We start from the raw sequence: 19,302 nt of genomic DNA on the forward strand, positions 1-19,302 counted from the left end.
TCCCGGGGAAGGTCAGGGATGGGCCCTGAGGTGCAGGTGGGGGCTGCGCTGTCCGGCTCTGCCTGGAGTTAGAGCCAAAGTGGCCGAGTCTCTGAGCTGACACCTGTGTGGGCCCCGCAGGTGTGGAGGCCCCCGGAACAGGAGGCAGAGCTCCTGATGGATCCTCCCTTCCTCTCAAGATGGGACTGAGGTGTGGACACCAGGCTAGAGGGACCGTCCTGGGACGTCAATGTCACCTTCTCCCTGGAAGCTCTTGACTCACCTGCCTCCAATGTGCCCCTGGGGTTTCAGTGTGTGGAAGTGACTGAGTGACCACAAGGGGACTCAATGCCATGGAGAGAAGACTTTTCCTCCTTTCACCTCCTGAGAGGAGGGGCCGCTGTGCCCGGGAAGCCCCGGATTTCCTCAGGAAGCAGATGCAGGTGCAGGGCAGCCTAGCGAAGGCCTTGATTGGGGTTCCCATGGGAAACGCAAGGCAGGGCAGGGTGAGCAGTTCAGGACCAGCTGGTGTGTGTCAGTGGAGGGGATGGGCCTGTGGGCGTGGTCTCTCTGTGTCTGGTCCCAGGTCCTGGGTGATTGGGGGCAGGTGGGGAGGCTGGGAATACGGGCTCAGGTTGGATTGGTTTGCATCTGAAATTCTTTGCTGTCTCTGAGAATGGGCCTGCCCTGGGAGGCCCTGTGTCTCCTTGGCTTTCAATCTGTTTAATGGCTCAAAACATCCTAATATACAGAAATAAACAATAATCCACACCCACTGACGGCCCCCGTGTTTCTGCCTGTGCTTCTCCCATTTGACTTGTTCCCCTCCCAGCCTCTTTCTTTCTCTCCGTTGGTTCTGCCCACTCATCCCCCCACCCCCTGCTCCTCTCTCTCCATTCTCAGGCCCAGAGAGGGACTGAAGTTGGCCCCTTATCCTCCGCTTGCCCTCAAGTTACCTGGTCACCACCTGAGCTTCTGGTCTCCCATCTGTAGGTGCTGATACACAGTAGAGTTAGGAGCCGCTCTCCTCTCCCTGTGCATAGACGCCAACCTCAGAATTATTGTCATAACACATCCCAGCATTTAATCATAAATGAGAACGTTTCTGTGATATCACGTGACAATTGATTTTACTATTTAGTGTGGGTGGGAGTTTCTTGCATCTAATTGTATCTTGATCTTCTCTTTTTGTTGTTGCTGTTGTTGAAGCTGTTTCAAGTAAGGGATTTTGTGTATTCATTGTAATTATTCTTCAATTGGTATTTATATCTCTTCTTATTTTTAAAAATATTTGTATTGATTTCTGATAGGATTTTGGAGGGAGAGAGAGCGATTGAAATATCAAGGATGAGAGAGTCATTGATCGCCTGTTTCCTCCACGTCCCCTACTGGGGATGAAGCCGTTCACACAGGCTTGTGCCCTGACCGGGAGTCGAACCCTGACCTCTTGGTTCATAGATTGATGCTTAACCCCTCAGCCACACTGGCTGGACTATATGTATTCTATAACAATAAAAAATTTCAACATTTAAGACACATCCACCTATACTCTCACCATTTTGTATCGTTATTGTCATATAGCTAACAGCTATAAATTTGATAAACTTTAGAGAACATTAATAATTACTTGGATGTAAACAATTATTTTATTTCCAGATTAATTGAGATATTTTTGATATAGAGTATATGCAGGTTTAAGGTGTGCAATGTACATATTTGATGCACCTACATAGTGAAGTGATTACCACAATAAGGTTCATCAACATTTCCATCCTCTCATGTAATTACCATTGTTATGGTTATAACACGAATGATGTGTAACCATAACAACTTTCAGGTACATAATACAATCCTGTTAATTGTACTTGCCATGCTGTCCAGTACATCCCCAGGAATTGTTCCTCTTGTAGCTGAAAGCTACCCTTGACCAACATCTCCCCATTTCCCCACCCCCAGCCCCTGCATCACCGTCTACTCTCTTTCTGTGAGTTCAGCGTCTTCAGACCCCACTGTGAGAACACACTGCAGGAAAACAATGACTATTTTGAAAAATACCCCTCACAGTTGTTCCTCTCATGCAGTTCTGGGTTTCCATCACAGAATCACTCTCCTCTGTGCAAAAATGTATTAAAGACCTAAATATAATACCAACCACTATAAACTCTCAGAGGGAAACATAGGGGGAAATCCCAGCACATTGGGTTTTGCAATGATTTCCTGCATATTTACATCGAAAGCACAGACAAGGGAAGCAAACATAGACGAGTGGGACTGAACCAACTTCAAAACCTGAAGCACAAAGGACGCTCTCACCAGACTCCAGAGGCCACCTACAGGATGGGAGAGGAACTGTATGTGTGCAGGAGTTAATATCCAGCATCTATTACAAACTCACACACGACAACATAAGAAACCCAAATAACACAATTGAAGAAATGGCTAAAACCTTGAATAGCCATTTCTCCAAAGATAATGGAAAAATGGCCAACAAAGTCATGAAGAGAGACGCAACATCAGCAATCCTACAGAACCATGAAAGAACTCCTTAGGCCTGTGGGGGTTTTGGTTGGTGCATCAGGGCATTAATATTCAAAACCCCACATCAGATTCCTACACGGACAAGGAAGGTATGGGGAAGGCGCATAGTAGGCCCGCGGTACAGAAAGTGATGGGGGAAGTGTAGTGATAAGCAGCTCCGAAGGTCACACACTCCAAATTAGCATTGAAAATTTTATGTCATGTGAGTCTCACCTCCACAAAAGTTTAGTCATTAGTTTGTTTGTAAATAGCGCATGCATACACACACACACACACACACATACACACACATGTGCACACACACACACATACACATACAGAGTTCTGTCTCTGGGATGGATTCTGTGGCCCCCCTTGAATGTGAAATAGTTGCTTCCTTCCCCCATTTCTTTCGTGTGGGTTGCTTTAGGATGGGCCTTGTGCTCTGAGGTCAGTCAGCCTGGCCCCTTCTCTGTCCCTAAGGCCCATCTTATCTGGCACAGCTTATGTGGAAATTTCCTCTTCTGCATTTCTGTCTATACCTTGTGGCTGAGTCCCGCCAAATGGGGCGTCCGTTTCTGATGGGGCTTGTGCTGTCCCTCAGACACTCAGACCCTGGAGCCAGCACAGGTATGTCCCACGTCCCCAAGAAGAGCTCAGAGCCAAGGCCTTTACCACTCAGCTCTGCCCCTGGGTTCCACCCTCCACTGGACTTTGGTCTAAATTCCTGTCTCTTTTGCTCCCATTTGGTCTAAAACAATATTACAATTACCCTTTTCCAGAATGTTCAACAGTTTTAGCTGGAGGGCAGGTCCTCCATCCCCCCCACCCCCGAGTCCCCAGGACCAGCTCTGAGTGTGCTGGCCCCTGGGCGACCTCCCTCCCCACTTACACCTCCTCTGTAAGGGGGTCACTTTCTGGACAAGCCACTCAGCCTCCCAGGGGCTCAGTGCATTTACCCGCAGGGTCATGGGGGCAGTGGGGGGGTGGGGGAGGGGAGACAGAAAGATTTCTCAGGCACCCCCCCAACTCCTGTGGAGGCCAAGTTCCCCTTCCAGCCTGGTCACTGTCTCTCCCCCAAGGCTTCCTGTTGGGGTGTCCTAGGCCCCACCCCAGAGCTGGGCACTTCGCTCCCTGACACAGGGACCTGGACCCGCTCTGTCCTGCCAGAGGCAGACATGGTGCCCCTGCTGCTGCTGCCCCTGCTGTGGGGGGGTGAGTGGCTAGTGACGGGGGCAGGGCAGGTGGGGGAGGGGCGAGGGCTGCATCTGAGCCTCAGTCCCCCACCCCCAGGGTCCCTGCAGAAGCAGCAGCAGCCAGACTATGAGCTCCGAGTGCAGGAATCAGTGACGGTGCAGGAGGGTCTGTGTGTCCACGTGCCCTGCTCCTTCTCCTACCCGTGGAGTCCGTGGTCTTCCCCTAGTGAACTCTACACCTACTGGTACCGGGACGGGGACAACACAAACTCTGCTCCTCCTGTGGCCTCGAGCAACCGGAATAAAACAGTGAATAGCTTGACCCAAGGCCGCTTCCTCCTCGCGGATCCCACGACCAACAACTGTTCCCTGGACATCAGAGACGCCAGGAGGAGTGACACAGGACGTTACGTCTTCCGAGTGGAGAGAGGAGATTCTGTGAGATATAATTACATAATGAAGAAGCTGGATTTGAAGGTGACAGGTACGGCATGGGTCCCGGAGAGGATCAGGGACATGGGACCCGTCTTAGAGCAGGAACAGGACACTGGACACTCCCTGTCCAGGCCATGGGCCCTGGGTGGTGGGAAGAGACACAGGGCCTGGGTGAGCTCAGTCCGAGGCAGGGCCTCTCTCAGGGTCCCGCTCTGAGTCCCCACCCCTGGAGCCCAGGCACCTGCCTTTCTCCCCTGCAGCCCTGACAGAGAAACCCCACATCCGTGTACGGGAGCCTCTGGAGTCCGGCCACCCCACACAGCTGGCCTGCAGCCTGCCAGGGGCCTGCGAAGGGGGACGACCTCTCACCTTCTCCTGGGCGGGAGCCTCTGTGGACTCGCTGGACCCCCAGACCCTCCGCTCCTCGGTGCTCACCTTCACCCCGAGGCCCCGGGACCATGGCACCAGCCTCACCTGTCAGGTGAAACTCCAAGGATCTTGGGTGGCCACGCAGAGAACCATCCGGCTCAATGTCTCCTGTGAGTGTTGGAGGGCGGGCTGGGTCCATGGGGACAGTGAGGTGGCGTGTGTGTGTGTCTGTGTGTGTGTCTGTGTGTGTCTGTGTGTGTGTAAGAGGCTGAGCTAACCTGAGAGCACTCACCCATTGAGCTGTGTGTAGGTGGGGAGTGTTCCCACCGCTCCTCCTGGCGATTGGGGTGACATTCATCTGAAGGGGGGGCCCTGCCTTTCTATCCCAGATGCCCCTCGGAAACTCATCATAGGCGTCTCTTTCAAAAACAACACAGGTAGGAACGAACCCCTCCTCTCTGGGCTGGGACCTGCCCTGAGCGCTGGTGGGGCAGAGGGAGGAGCGGGAGTTTGAATGGGATGAGACATGGGAAGGGCAGGGATGAAAGGCATCACCCGAGTCCCTCACCTCTGGTGGGTGGATGCCTGCATCTGTGTTCCACAAACACACACCTCTCTCCCTCTCCCTCTCTCTCTCTCTCTCTCTCTCTCTCTCTCTCTCTCCCCTTGTAACCCCTCATAACCGTTCTCTCCGAAGTCTTCAAGATTCTGCAAACCACATCCCTTCACATCCTGGAGGGAGAGGCCCTGAGGCTGCGCTGTGAGGCTGACAGCAACCCCCCTGCCGAGCTGAGCTGGTTCCGGGGGTCCCCAGGCCTGAACGCCACCCCCCTCTCCAGCACCGCGATCCTGGAGCTGCCTCGCGTGGGGCCTGCACAGGAAGGAGAGTTCACCTGCCAAGCTCGGCACCCGCTGGGCTCCCACAGTGTCTCTCTCAGCCTCTCTGTGGTCTGTGAGTGGGGAGACCCCGGGGGGCAGGACAGCTGGGTTCTGGGGAGATTAGAGGCACCGCCGACCCTTCTCCTCGCTCCCCACAGACCCCCCGCAGCTGCTGGGACCCACCTGCTCCTGGGGGGACCAGGGTCTGCACTGCAGCTGCTCCTCCAGGGCCCAGCCGGCCCCCTCCCTGCGCTGGCGGCTGGGGGCGGGGCTGCTGGAGGGGAACCATGGCAACGCCTCCCACGTGGTCACCTCCAGCTCAGAGGGGCCCTGGACCAACAGCTCCCTGAGCCTCAAGGAGGGGCTCAGCCCTGACCTCAGACTCAGCTGTGAGGCCTGGAATGTGCAGGGGGCCCAGAGCGTCTCTGTCCTGCTGCTGCCAGATCAGGGCCTGCTGGGGGCAGAGGCCACGGAGAAAGGAGTGGGTCAGAGAGAGGGTGGGTCTGGGGGTGGGGGCTGCGCGGGGACAGGAGTGATTGCTAGGACAGGGCCCTCCATCTCTTGTTCCCCCTAGCCCCCAAATATTTTGATTGATTTCAGAAAAGGAGAGGGAGAGAGAATCATTGATCGGCTGCCTCCTGCACGCCCCCTACAGGGGATCGAGCCCGCAACACGGGCATGTGCCCTTGACCAGGGATGGAACCAGAATCTCCTGGTTCACAGGTGGATGCTTATCCACTGAGCTAAGTTGGGCTCTGGTTGGACAGAACCTACACCGTGTTCTGGTAGGAGGGGGAAGAGGAGAGACCGAGGCCCGGGCGTGGATGTCTCACCCCCCTCTCCTCTGCAGGGAAGGCGGTGCCCCAGGCGGGAGTGGTTCCTGCGGCTCTCGGAGGTGCTGGTGCCATGGCCCTGCTGTCCCTGTGCTTGTGTCTCATCTTCTTTTGCATGTGAGCCTCCGGGGCAGGGAGCCGGGTCCTAGGGGTTTGAAAGAGGTCAGAGAATTTCACCAACATAAAGCTTATCCAGAGGCGAGGCTGGGGTGGGGTGGGGGGGCCGGTAATAGCTTTATTGAGGTAAAACTCGGATGTATTTAAAGTGTCCGATTCAATGGCTTTTCCTTCAGTCACACAGCTGTGCACCCATCACCACGGTCAAGTTTGAAACCTTTTTATTCGCTGAGAGAGAGAGAGAGAGAGAGAGAGAGAGGAACTCCACATCCCTGTATTGTCCTCCTGCTTCCATCCTCCCCCAGCCCCAGACAACCAGTATGTCCTGTTTCTCTAGATTTTCCCATTCTGACATTTCATAGAAATGCCATGATATAATACATGTTTACCGTGACTGACTTCTTTCCTGTAGCCTGAGATTTTCAAGGTTCATGTGTCAGCTCTGCATTGCTTTTTATTTAGAAATATATTCCATGGTTTGGATGGGGCATATCTGATTTGTCCGTTCCTTCACTGACGGACATTGGGTTGCTTGGACGTTTTGGCTGCCATGAATCACATTGATGATGGCTTGTGCACAAGTCTGCGTGTGAGAGGGGCCTCGGTGATGAACATTCAGTCCTGGCCAAACCCCTGGGCATCCAGGGGGATGGGACCCTCACCTGCATGTCAGGAGGGTCTGAGGCTGGCCTCAGGGTTTGGATGCCTCCGTTGTCCATCAGGGAGTGGGGACAGGTGCCCCCCTGTGCCTGAGCCATTCTGGCTGCTGACTTCTTCCCTTAGAGTGAAAGCCCGCAGGAGGCAAGCAGCCGGGAGACCAAAGGTCACGAATGATGAAGACCCTGTGATGGGCACAGTCACCTGGGTGAGTGACGGGGTGTCTTCTCATGCCGTGTGTGTGTGTGGGGGGGGGTGGCGGGGGGCTGGGCATGTCCATTAAGGAGTCCACACTGAGCTCCCCTGCGGTCAGCTGGACAGGCAGCTGGGAGTTGACTTCCCCTTCATTTCCCGGAACCCATGGTCAGCCTCCTGCCCCAGCCACACTGACCACTGAGCCCACCTCACCTCTCTGTTAGGCACAGCCTGCCAGAACCATCTCCCCCAAACTATTACTTCCTTCCCATTGTGGGCATTCACTTCACCTCCCTTTATTGCAGCTTCTCTATCTGTAAATGGGGATAATGAGAGTATCAGGCTTACTGGGTTTCTGAGGGAATGGAATATGATCAGTAGGCCCTTGATATGTCTAGTCAACATCTGCAATAGTCTCAAAAAATAAAAAAAAATTAAAAAGAAAAGAACAGCAGGCTTCAGTAGGAAGGAGGATGGTCTTTGAGATGAAAGTCCACCATTCTCCTAGGCCCCAGCACCTGAATAAGTCTCTTTCTTTTTGCACCAAAAGAACAAAACCCCCAAAAACAAACAAAAGAAAAATTTTAAAATGAATGTGCAAATAGTCGAGTCTATGAGAAGTGTCTGTGCAATAAGAAGATGAAGGAAAAAACTGTCCCATCAGCCCCACTTTTCTTTGGGACCATGTCTGCCTCATGCCTCTCGGACACCCTTCTCTCCCCTTCACTCAGGGCTCCCAGAAAAACCTCCCGCCGGACGGGCCCCCAGACCAAGCCTCACCTGCTGAGAAGGGCCCTCTGTCGGGGGAGCAGCAGGAGCTCTACTACGCCAACCTCACCTTTGAGGGGCTGAAGCCACGGGAGCCTCGGGACCAGGAGGCCACCAGCACCCAGGAGTACGCAGTGGTCAAGCGCAGAGGCCAATGAGACCTCGCTCAGAGCTCGGTACTGGCCAGAGGCATCACAGCCCCTGGGGGTGGGGGTGGGGTGGGGGGAGAAGTCTGGGACTCATTCCTGAAGCGTGAGGAGACCTTGCGGCCCGATTAACATTAACGGCTGGATGAGCAGCCCCAGGCAGAGCAGGAAGAAGACAGGCGATGGGGTTTGAGAGACGGGATGGGCCGGCTCTCACGTCCACCTGCACCTGTGCTGCAGGTGAGCTGCTCCGTGACGCTGTCTCTCACCCTCCCGCGCCCTCCAGAACAGCACTTCCTGGCTCCTGGCACATGGTCTAAGGTCTGGGTTTTCTAATAAATCCCGTCTTCTCATCGTTCTCTGGGTGGCTGTCTCCCGGATCGCACCCCGTCTGAAGCGCAATGACAATTTATACAGACCACAGTGTAGACCCCGGGTAGGATTCTCCTCCTCCAGGTATAGTTACTGTGGCCGGTAGCAGGTGGGTCACTACAATCCCATCAGGCATTGAGGGAATTCAAAACCCAGTTTCTGGCCCTATTGCGTCTCATCTATTTTCAGTCCTAACCACAAGATGGTGATGTTTACGGGGCCTCTCCTCCTTGGCAAGACCTCATTTCTGGCCCCCTGAGATTCTTCCTCTTCTTCTTCCACATTTTTATTGATTTCAAGGGGAAGGGAGAGGGAGAGAGAGATGGAGACATCGATGATGAGAGCGAATCATTGATTGGCTGCCTCCTGAACGCCGCCTACCAGGGGATGTGTCCGCAACCCAGGTACATGCCCTTGACGGGAATCAAACCCGGGACCTTTCAGTCCGCAGGCTGACGCTCTATCCACTGAGCCAAACCAGTTCCGGCCACGGCTCTTCTTTTGAATGTAATCTGTCCTTTCCTCTCTGGCTGCTGTCCAGATTTTCCTCTTGTCTTTGGTTTTCTTTGGTTCACCCTTACCCTTATTCAACCTCAACGTGGGAGTGGCCTCCTTTGAAACTGCCCGCCTCAACTGGGCCTGTCATGGCTCTCATCTCCAGGCCACAGAGGCCACAAACCAAAGCTCACATGATCCGTATGGGCAATGCCTGTGGGGAGTTATTTTTGGCTTCGATATTCTACCTAATTGTCTGCATCCAAGCTTGTTCAAAATTCCATCCTAGTAAGGTCCTATTTATTTTTTCACTCAGTTATTCTATACCTTTAAAATGAGGGATTTTATTTTTTCTATTCACTTTTTTTTAACCCCCAAAGGATTTTGTTATTTTTCAGCACAAGACTTGAGCACAATGGTTTAACCTGGTGTTAAGCAAGAGTCACAAGTCAACTTCTTACCACACTGACAGTGGGGTTTGTGTCGTGGGTGTGGGGGGCCAATGCCTTCCTAGTCCCACCGTGTAAATGTCCACTTCTTTCCTTGGGGCCACTCTCTAACGTTTAGGGCATAACTTACGTGGGTTTGGTGCTTGTTTTGTTCACTGGGACAGTCACCTGGGCCCATACGACTGTGGCCACCAGAGCCAGTGTTGTGGCTGGACCAGCCCTGGTGGTTCTTACTATGATTTTAAGCCACAGTTAAGCCACACAATAAAGGAACATTGAAAACACAGGTTTGTTTCAGTGGTTCTCTCCCTACTTTCCCCCCAGTTTTGCTTTCCGTGGTTCCTGTTACCTGTGGTCAACCATGGACTGAAAATACTAAATAACAAATTGCAGAAATAAACAATTTGTAAGTTTTTAAATGTTCTGAATCGTCTGATGACTCTAGTGCTTCCGGTCTGTCCTGCCAAGAGGTGAACCATGCCTTTGCCCAGTGTCTCCACACTGTATACACCACCCACTCGTTAGTCACTTAGAAGCCGTCTATGTTATCAGATCAACTGCTGTGATGTTGTGGTGCTTGTGTTGTCATTCACCACCCTTCAGCCCATCATGGGGGCACTGGGTGTCATCTCCCATCAGCGCAGGCAGGAGGTGAGTACTGTACCAGGGGATATGTTGAGAGAGGGAGAGACCACATTCACATAACTTTCAGTACAGCATATTTGTTTTAATTCTTCTATTATATTATTAGTTGTCCATCTCTAATTTACTCATCAAAATTTATCCTTGGTGTGTATAAGGGGAAAACCCATACTATATATAAGGTTTGGTACTATCTGTGATTTAAAGCATCCACTGGGCGTCTTGGGACATAGCTCCCGGGGCGAAGGGGGACAACTGTACGTACAAGTCCCGGAGGACACACAACACACCGAGGGCCACTTGGCAGGTACAGACACAGAAAGGACCCAGTGTCCAGCCTCTATTGGGGTGGAGGTGGTGGTGCCCAGGGTGTTGCAGGTTCTCTGTTGGTGAACTTCAAACATAGGAGCAGGAATGGAAGTTCAGGAGGGGAAAAGCAGGGTCACTCAAGTGATCAGTTATCTAGGCCACCCAGAGCTTTCTAAAAGGGAACTTCATGCCCTGACTGGTTTGGCTCAGTGGATAGAGTGTCGGCCTGCGGACTGAAGGGTCCTGGGTTTGATCTGGTCAAGGGCATGTGCCTTGGTTGCGTGCACATCCCCAGTGGGGGGTGTGCAGGAGGCAGCTGATTGATGTTTCTCTCGCATTGATGTTTCTAACTCTCTATCCCTCCCCCTTCCTCTCTGTAAAAATCAATAAAATATATATTTTTAAAAAATAATAAAATAAAATAAATTTCTCCCATCAGGGTTTCTTGATGCATCCTCTCTTTCTAAAAACAAACAAACAAACAAAACACACACACACACACACACACACACACACACACACACACACACACACACGCACCTGGTTTTTAGGCCAAGGAGACGCAGAGGCAGTGCTGCCTCCTACAGAAGAGAACGAGTAAGGTGTCTGTCTCTCTCCCGCCAGTCACTTCCTGACTTTGGCCCGCCAGTCACTTCCTGACTTTGGGTGACTCCATGTGTCGGTGCCACGCGCTCCTGGGTCCCTGGAAGCCGGCCAGTGGCTGCCCTCCCCACCCTATCCTTCCTGGCCCTCTATTGGAAACGCGGTGAATAGATGACTTGCTTTGAGAGAAGGGCTGTCTAAGGGGCCTGTTTGGCAATTCTGCAGAAATTGAAAAACCGACTCAAAGCAGAGTGTCTGGGTCAATAAACAGGTCCTGGGGTCCCCTCTTTGCAGAGCCTGCCCCCCTAGGCCCCTTTGGCAGTCGAACGACCCTTTCACAGGGGTCGCCTAAGACCATCCTGCATATCAGATGTTTACATTACGATTCATAACAGTAGCAACATTACAGTTATGAAGTAGCAATGGAAATAATTTTATGGTTGGGTCACAACATGAGGAACTGTATTTAAAGGGCCAGAAGGTTGAGAACCACTGCAACCTGGAATTGAACCTGCAACCAATGTGCTGTAGGGAGGATGCTTCCACCAACAGAGCCATCCGGCCAGGGCTATCTATTTCCACCTGTAAAGTCCTCCCAAACAGATGTATCATTTCCTCCTTTGAGGTAGCGCATAGTGTATTTTTGTGATGTGCATCTCTGAATGTTCCAGGAACATCGTAAGTTTTGATGTGACCATGACATCTTTATACCATGCTGTTTTTTGTTGGTCACTGTGCTATACGGATGCATTTGAGTTTTTCAATGTGATTTTGTCTCTAGAAACCTTGCTGACTCTCTTCTCAAGCCCCTACATGTATCTGTATGTACCTGTGGATTTTCCTATATAGACACAATCCTTGATGGAGAAAGTCAGCTTTATTTTCTTTGGAATTTCCATAGCTTTTAGTTATTGTGCTTGCCCTGGCGGCTGAGGGTGGGGAACCATGGCAACGGACGATGGCTCCCTCAGACCATCAGACCACCAAACCATCAGACCCCCCCACCCCCACATCCTGCTTGTGCTTCCGGAGGAGGGAGAAGAGCAGACTCGACCGACCAGTGCTGCTACGTTAGGTGTGGAGCTTGCTGAACTCACCCCCTATCCTGCCAGGGGAGCCTCCTGCAACCCTAGCTGACTGTGATGTTATCCTGAAGGCCTTTGACATCCCCCCGCGCTCACTGGTGCCTCCCTTGAGATCCCATCAGTCAAGGGCAGCGAGGCACACAGAAGCCCCACTATGTGCTCCAGCAGCGGGAATGGAATGTCAGGGTTTGTGATGCCCGGGTTGGGACACAGATGGAGCAGAAAGAGAACACTTCCCATCAGCCTGGGTGGGGCTGTGAAAAGGGACCCAGCGATGAGGGGCCAGGAAGGAGGATTCTCATGAACTTTCAGGCGACAGCGTTGCTGCTGTGCTGAGGTCCCACCAAATGGGGCATCCGTTTCCGATGGGGCTTGTGGGCCCTCGCTGTCCCTCAGACACTCAGACCCTCGAGCCAGCACAGGTGCGTCCAGGTCCCCAAGAAGCCCTCAGAGCCAAGGCCTTTAATACTCAGCTTTGCCCCTTGGGTTCCACCCTCCACTGGACTTGGGTCTAAATTCCTTTCTCTTTTGCTCCCACTTGGTCTAAAAAAATATTAAAATGATCCTTTTCCAGAATGTTCAACAGTTCCTGCTGGAGGGCAGGTCGCCCCTGACCCCACCCCGAGTCCCCAGGACCAGCTCTGAGTGTGCTGGCCCCTGGGCGACCTCCCTCCCCACTTACACATCCTCTGTAAGGGGGTCACTGTCAGATTCACATCTGGACACACCACACAGCCTCTCAGGCCCTCAGTACATTTACCTGCAGGGTCATGGGGTGGGGGGAGGGGAGACAGGAAGGTTTCTCAGTTACACACCCCCCCACATCCTGGGGAGGCCAAATTCCCCTTCCAGCCTGGCCACAATATCTCCCCCAGAGCTTCCTGTTGGGGTGTCCTAGGCCCCACCCCAAAGCTGGGCACTTCGCTCCCTGACACAGGGACCTGGACCCGCTCTGCCCTGCCAGAGGCAGACATGGTGCCCCTGCTGTTGCTGCCCCTGCTGTGGGGGGGTGAGTGGCTGAGGGAGGGGGGCAAGGCTGGTGGGGGAGGGGCGAGGGCTGCATCTGAGCCTCAGTCCCCCTCTCCCAGGGTCCCTGCAGCAGCGAAGCTATGTGCTCCGAGTGCAGCAATCGGTGACTGTGCAGGAGGGTCTGTGTGTCCTCCTGCCCTGCTCCCTCTCCTATCCTGGGAGTTCACGGTCTTTCTCTACCAAATTCTACACCTACTGGTACCGGAACGGGGACAACACAAACCATCCTGTGGCCTCGAACAACCCACGTTTACCAGGGAAGACAGAGACCAAAGGCCGCTTCCTCCTTGCTGACTTCAGGACCACCAACTGTTCCCTGCAAATCAGAGACGCCAGGAGGAGTGACTCAGGACATTACTTCCTCCAAGTGTCCAGAGGACATCCTGGATATCTGAGCCAAGATAGTAAATACCCAAAAAAGATGCTGCATTTGCAGGTAACAGGTACGGCATGGGCCCAGGAGGACCCAGGGTCATGGAATCCCCTCTTAGAGCAGGAACAGGACACTGGACACTCCCTGTCCAGGCCGTGGGCCCTGGGTGGTGGGCAGAGACACAGGGCCTGGGTGAGCTCAGCCCGAGGCAGGGCCTCTTCAGGGTCCCGCTCTGAGTCCCCACCCATGAAGCCCCGGCACCTGCCTTTCTCTCCCGCAGCCCTGACAGACAAACCCCACATCCATGTACGGGAGCCTCTGGAGTCCGGCCGCCCCACACAGCTGGCCTGCAGCCTGCCAGGGGCCTGCGAAGGGGGACGACCTCTCACCTTCTCCTGGGCGGGAGCCGCTGTGGACTCGCTGAACCCCCAGATCCTCCGCTCCTCGGTGCTCACCTTCAGCCCGAGGCCCCAGGACCATGGCACCAGCCTCACCTGTCAGGTGAAACGGGAAGGGTCTCGGTGGACCACACAGAGAACCATCCGGCTCAATGTCTCCTGTGAGTGTTGGAGGGGGAGCTGGGTCATGGGGCAGAGTGGAGTGGCCTCTGTGTGTGTGTGTGTGTGTGTGTGTGTGTGTGTGTGTGTGTGCAGGAGGCTGAGCTAACTGGAGAACACCCGGGCATGGATGTGCTTGTAGGTGGGGAGGGGCCAGAAGGACAGCTCTACCCCCTTCCCAGTTCCCATCGCCCCTCCTTGGGGCTGGGGTGACTTCCATGTAAAGTGGGGCCCTGTCTTTCTATCCCAGATGCCCCTCGGAACCTCACCATAGGTGTCTCCTTCAGAAACAACACAGGTAGGAAAAAACCCCTCCTCTCTGGGCTGGGACCTGCCCCTGGGGCCCTCGTGGGGCAGAGAGGGGGGAGCAGGAGTTTGAATGGGATGAGACATGGGAAGGGCAAGGATGAAAGTCATCACCCGAGTCCCACACCTCTGGTGGGTGGGTGCCTGCATCTGTGTTCCACACTCCTCTCTCTCTCTGTCTCTCTCTCTCTCAAAACCCAGAAACCTTTAAGAATCTGCAAAACACATCCCTTACCATCCTGAAAGGCGAGGATTTGAAGCTGTTCTGTGAGGCTGACAGCAACCCCCCTGCCGAGCTGAGCTGGTTCCGGGGGTCCCCAGGCCTGAACGCCACCCCCCTCTCCAGCTCCGCGATCCTGGAGCTGCCTCGCGTGGGGCCTGCACAGGAAGGAGAGTTCACCTGCCAAGCTCGGCACCCGCTGGGCCCCCACAGTGTCTCTCTCAGCCTCTCCATGGGCTGTGAGTGGGGAGACCCCAGGGGGCAGGACAGCTGGGTTCTGGGGAGATTAGAGGCACCGCTGACCCTTCCCCTCTCCCCCCACAGACCCCCCGCAGCTGCTGGGACCCTCCTGCTCCTGGGAGGACCAGGGTCTGCACTGCAGCTGCTCCTCCAGGGCCCATCCGGCCCCCTCCCTGCGCTGGCGGCTGGGGGCGGGGCTGCTGGAGGGGAACCATGGCAACGCGTCCCACGTGGTCACCTCCAGCTCAGAGGGGCCCTGGACCAACAGCTCCCTGAGCCTCAGCGCAGGGCTCAGCTCTGACCTCAGACTCAGCTGTGAGGCCTGGAATGTGCACGGGGCCCATAGCGCCTCTGTCCTGCTGCTGCCAGGTGAGGGTCTGCTGGGGGCAGAGGCCACGGAGAAAGGAGTGGGTCAGAGACAAGGTGGGGCTGAGAGGGGACAGGGGAGATTGCTAGGACAGGTCCTGCATCTCCTGCCTGAACAGAACCGACAGCGGGTTCTGGGAGGAGGTGGGAAGAGGAGAGTCCTGGGAGTGGGTGGTGTCACCTGAGCTGGTGCTGGAGGAACAAGCCCTGAGCCCCTCCAGCCCTCAGCACCAGGGCTCCTGGAGCTGCCCCATGTGGGGCTGGAGGTAGAGGGGAGTTCACCTGCCGGGCTCAGCACCCGCTGGGCTCCCAGAGCGTCTCCTTCAGCCTCTCTGTGCAGAGTGAGGTGCAGGACAGGTGTGGGGCGGCCGCCTGGTCAGGTGTTGGGCTGTGGGTGGACTGACACCTGGTCAACACGTCACCCGTCTCCCGCGTCCCCAGGCAGCCCGCACTCCAGCAGAGCTGTGACTGAGGAGCCCCTGGTCCTCACCCTGATCAGAGGGGCCCTCATGGGGGCTGGCTTCCTCCTCACCTACGTCCTCACCTGGCTCTACTACACCAGGTGAGCAGGCCTGTCTCTCCCGGGGAAGGTCAGGGACTGGCCCTGAGGTGCAGGTGGGGCCGAGGTGTCCGGCTCTGCCTGGAGTTAGAGTGAAAGTGGCCGAGTCTCTGAGCTGACACCTGTGTGGGCCCCGCAGGTGTGGAGGCCCCCGGAACAGGAGGCAGAGCTCCTGATGGATCCTCCCTTCCTCTCAAGATGGGACTGAGGTGTGGACACCAGGTTAGAGGGACCGTCCTGGGACGTCAACGTCACCTTCTCCCTGGAAGCTCTTGACTCACCTGCCTCCAATGTGCCCCTGGGGTTTCAGTGTGTGGAAGTGACTGAGTGACCACAAGGGGAGTCAGTGCCATGGAGAGAAGACTTTTACTCCTTTCACCTCCTGAGAGGAGGGGCTGCTGTGCCCGGAAGCCCGGGATTTCCTCAGGAAGCAGATGCAGGTGCAGGGCAGCCTAGCGAAGGCCTTGATTGGGGTTCCCATGGGAAACGCAAGGCAGGGCAGGGTGAGCAGTTCAGGACCAGCTGGTGTGTGTCAGTCTGGGGGATGGGCCTGTGGGCGTGGTCTCGATTTGTCTGGTCCCAGGTCCTGGGTGATTTGGGGCAGGTGGGGAGTCTGGGAATAGGGGCTCAGGATGGGTTGGTTTGCATCTGAAATTCTTTGCTGTCTCTGAGAATGGGCGGGACCTGGGAGGCCGGGTGTCTCCTTGGCTTTCAATCTGTTTAATGGCTCAAAACATCCTAATATACAGAAATAAACAATAATCCACACCCACTGACGGCCCCTTGTTTCTGCCTGTGCTTCTCCCATTTGACTTGTTCCCCTCCCCGCCTCTTTCTTTCTCTCCGTTGGTTCTGCCCACTCATCCCCCCACCCCATGCTCCTCTCTCTCCATTCTCAGGCCCAGAGAGGGACTGAAGTTGGCCCCTTATCCTCCGCTTGCCCTGAAGTTACCTGGTCACCATCTGAGCTTCTGGTCTCCCATCTGTAGGTGCTGATACGCAGTAGAGTTACCAGCTGCTCTCCTCTCCCTGTGCATAGACGCCAACCTCAGAATTATTGTCATAACACATCCCAGCATTTAATCATAAATGAGAACGTTTCTGTGATATCACATGACAATTGATTTTACTATTTAGTGTGGGTGGGAGTTTCTTGCATCTAATTGTATCTTGATCTTCTCTTTTTATTGTTGCTGTTGTTGAAGCTGTTTCAAGTAAGGGATTTTGTGTATTCATTGTAATTATTCTTCAATTGGTATTTATATCTCTTCTTATTTTTAAAAATATTTGTATTGATTTCTGATAGGATTTTGGAGGGAGAGAGAACGATTGAAATATCAAGGATGAGAGAGTCATTGATCGCCTGTTTCCTCCATGTCCCCTACTGGGGATGAAGCCGTTCACACAGGCTTGTGCCCTGACCGGGAGTCGAACCCTGACCTCTTGGTTCATAGATTGATGCTTAACCCCTCAGCCACACTGGCTGGACTATATCTTTTCTTAAATAATAAAAAATTTCAACATTTAAGACACATCCACCTATACTCTCACCATTTTGTATCGTTATTGTCATATAGCTAACAGCTATAAATTTGATAAACTTTAGAGAACATTAATAATTACTTGGATGTAAACAATTATTTTATTTCCAGATTAATTGAGATATTTTTGATATAGAGTATATGCAGGTTTAAGGTGTGCAATGTACATATTTGATGCACCTACATAGTGAAGTGATTACCACAATAAGGTTCATCAACATTTCCATCTTCTCATGTAATTACCATTGTTATGGTTATAACACGAATGATGTGTAACCATAACAACTTTCAGGTACATAATACAATCCTGTTAATTGTACTTGCCATGCTGTCCAGTACATCCCCAGGAATTGTTCCTCTTGTAGCTGAAAGCTACCCTTGACCAACATCTCCCCATTTCCCCACCCCCAGCCCCTGCATCACCGTCTACTCTCTTTTGTGAGTTCAGCGTCTTTAGACCCCACTGTGAGAACACACTGCAGGAAAACAATGACTATTTTGAAAAATACCCCTCACAGTTGTTCCTCTCATGCAGTTCTGGGTTTCCATCACAGAATCACTCTCCTCTCTGCAAAAATGTATTAAAGATCTAAATATAATACCAACCACTATAAACTCTCAGAGGGAAACATAGGGGGAAAACCCAGCACATTGGGTTTTGCAATGATTTCCTGCGTATTTACATCGAAAGCACAGACAAGGAAAGCAAACATAGACAAGTGGGACTGTACCAACTTAAAATCTGAGCACAAGAGGACGCTCTCACCAGACTCCAGACTCTAGGATGGGAGAGAAGATGTATCTGGTAAGGAGTTAATATCCAGCATCTATTACAAACTCATACAAGACAACATAAGAAACCCAAATAACACAATTGAAGAATGAGCTAAACCTTGACTAGACATTTCTCCAAAGATGATGTACAAATGGCCAACAAAGTCATGAAAAGAGACGCAACATCCGTAATCCTACAGAACCATGAAAGAACTCCTTAGGCCTGAGGGGGTTTTGCTTGGTGAACGGAGACACTGAGGCAAGCTTGGCGTGTAGGATGAAGTAGAGCAGAGGGCTACCGCTCGCTCAGGCGTGTAGCCAAGACCCTCTGATCCCTTCTGGCTTTTATTGGGGGGGGGGGGAACACAGCAAAGAACAATGGAGTACAGCAAGTGACAATGATTAACAGGCATGCTTATGAGAACATAAATCCGTTGCCTCCCATACATGCTCTGAGCTGGTATGGAAACGAGGTATGTGCCCTGACCTGGAATTGAACCTGCAACCAATGTGCTGTAGGGAGGATGCTTCCACCAACAGAGCCATCTGGCCAGGGCTATCTATTTCCACCTGTAAAGTCCTCCCAAACACATGTACCATTTCCTCCCCTGAGGACGTGCATGTCATATATTTGTGATGTGCATCTCTGAATGTTCCAGGAACATCGTAAGTTTTGATGTGTCCATGACATCTATTATACCATCCTGTTTTTTGTTGGTCACTGTGCTATACGGATGCATTTGAGTTTTGCAATTTGATTTTGTCTCTAGAAACCTTGCTGACTCTCTTCTCAAGCCCCTACATGTATCTGTATGTACGTGGATTTTCCTATATAGACACAATCCTTGATGGAGAAAGTCAGCTTGATTTTCTTTCGAATTTTCATAGCTTTTACTTATTGCTCTTGCCTTGCTGGACTCGGACCTGGTGCTGCTGCGTTAGGTGTGGAGCTTGCTGAGCTCACCCCCTATCCCACCAGGGGAGCCTCCTGCATCCCTAGCTGACTGTGATGTTATCCCGAAGGCCTTTGACATCCCCCCGCGCTCACTGGTGCCTCCGTTGAGATTCCATCAGTCAAGGGCAGCGAGGCACACAGAAGCCCCACTATGTGCTCCAGCAGCGGGAATGGAATGTCAGGGTTTGTGATGCCCGGGTTGGGACACAGATGGAGCAGAAAGGGAACACTTCCCATCAGCCTGGGTGGGGCTCTGAACAGGGACCCAGCGATGAGGGGCCAGGAAGGTGGATTTTCATGAACTTTCGGCGGAAGCGCTCCTGCTGTGCTGAGGTC

General features: G+C 53.2%; 2 protein-coding genes across 2 annotated transcripts in view; both read left to right on the forward strand.

Moving 5' to 3' along the window:
- Window positions 1–8,103, forward strand: part of LOC102418327 (sialic acid-binding Ig-like lectin 5) — a 10,978-nt gene extending 2,875 nt beyond the window's left edge. The window contains exons 4-12 of the mRNA XM_023747300.1: window positions 3,601–3,711; window positions 3,790–4,176; window positions 4,388–4,666; window positions 4,886–4,933; window positions 5,194–5,448; window positions 5,534–5,841; window positions 6,243–6,325; window positions 7,109–7,190; window positions 7,909–8,103. Coding sequence (XP_023603068.1) covers window positions 3,601–3,711; window positions 3,790–4,176; window positions 4,388–4,666; window positions 4,886–4,933; window positions 5,194–5,448; window positions 5,534–5,841; window positions 6,243–6,325; window positions 7,109–7,190; window positions 7,909–8,103 — 1,748 coding nt within the window. The remainder of the gene's footprint in view (window positions 1–3,600; window positions 3,712–3,789; window positions 4,177–4,387; window positions 4,667–4,885; window positions 4,934–5,193; window positions 5,449–5,533; window positions 5,842–6,242; window positions 6,326–7,108; window positions 7,191–7,908) is intronic.
- A 4,908-nt stretch (window positions 8,104–13,011) lies between these two features.
- LOC111824041 (sialic acid-binding Ig-like lectin 14) lies at window positions 13,012–16,292 on the forward strand. The gene is made up of 8 exons (XM_023747302.1): window positions 13,012–13,055; window positions 13,135–13,518; window positions 13,729–14,007; window positions 14,256–14,303; window positions 14,513–14,705; window positions 15,408–15,478; window positions 15,579–15,699; window positions 15,836–16,292. The coding sequence occupies exons 1-8, from the start codon at window positions 13,019–13,021 to the stop codon at window positions 15,870–15,872; spliced, it is 1,170 nt and encodes a 389-aa protein (XP_023603070.1). The 5' UTR covers window positions 13,012–13,018; the 3' UTR covers window positions 15,873–16,292.
- The last annotated feature ends 3,010 nt before the right edge of the window (window positions 16,293–19,302 follow it).

The sequence above is a fragment of the Myotis lucifugus genome, unplaced genomic scaffold (assembly GCF_000147115.1).
Source record: "Myotis lucifugus unplaced genomic scaffold, Myoluc2.0 scaffold_838, whole genome shotgun sequence".
Classification (NCBI taxonomy): Eukaryota; Metazoa; Chordata; class Mammalia; order Chiroptera; family Vespertilionidae; genus Myotis; species Myotis lucifugus.

Bases quoted from the DNA above. Each gene is read 5' to 3' on its own strand.
- LOC111824041 (XM_023747302.1), top strand. From the start codon at position 13,019: ATGGTGCCCCTGCTGTTGCTGCCCCTGCTGTGGGGGG. The intron at 13,056-13,134 runs GTGAGTGGCTGA...CCCCTCTCCCAG, and splicing joins GCTGCCCCTGCTGTGGGGGG to GGTCCCTGCAGCAGCGAAGC. The intron at 14,706-15,407 runs GTTCACCTGCCA...GGCTGGAGGTAG, and splicing joins GGGCCTGCACAGGAAGGAGA to AGGGGAGTTCACCTGCCGGG.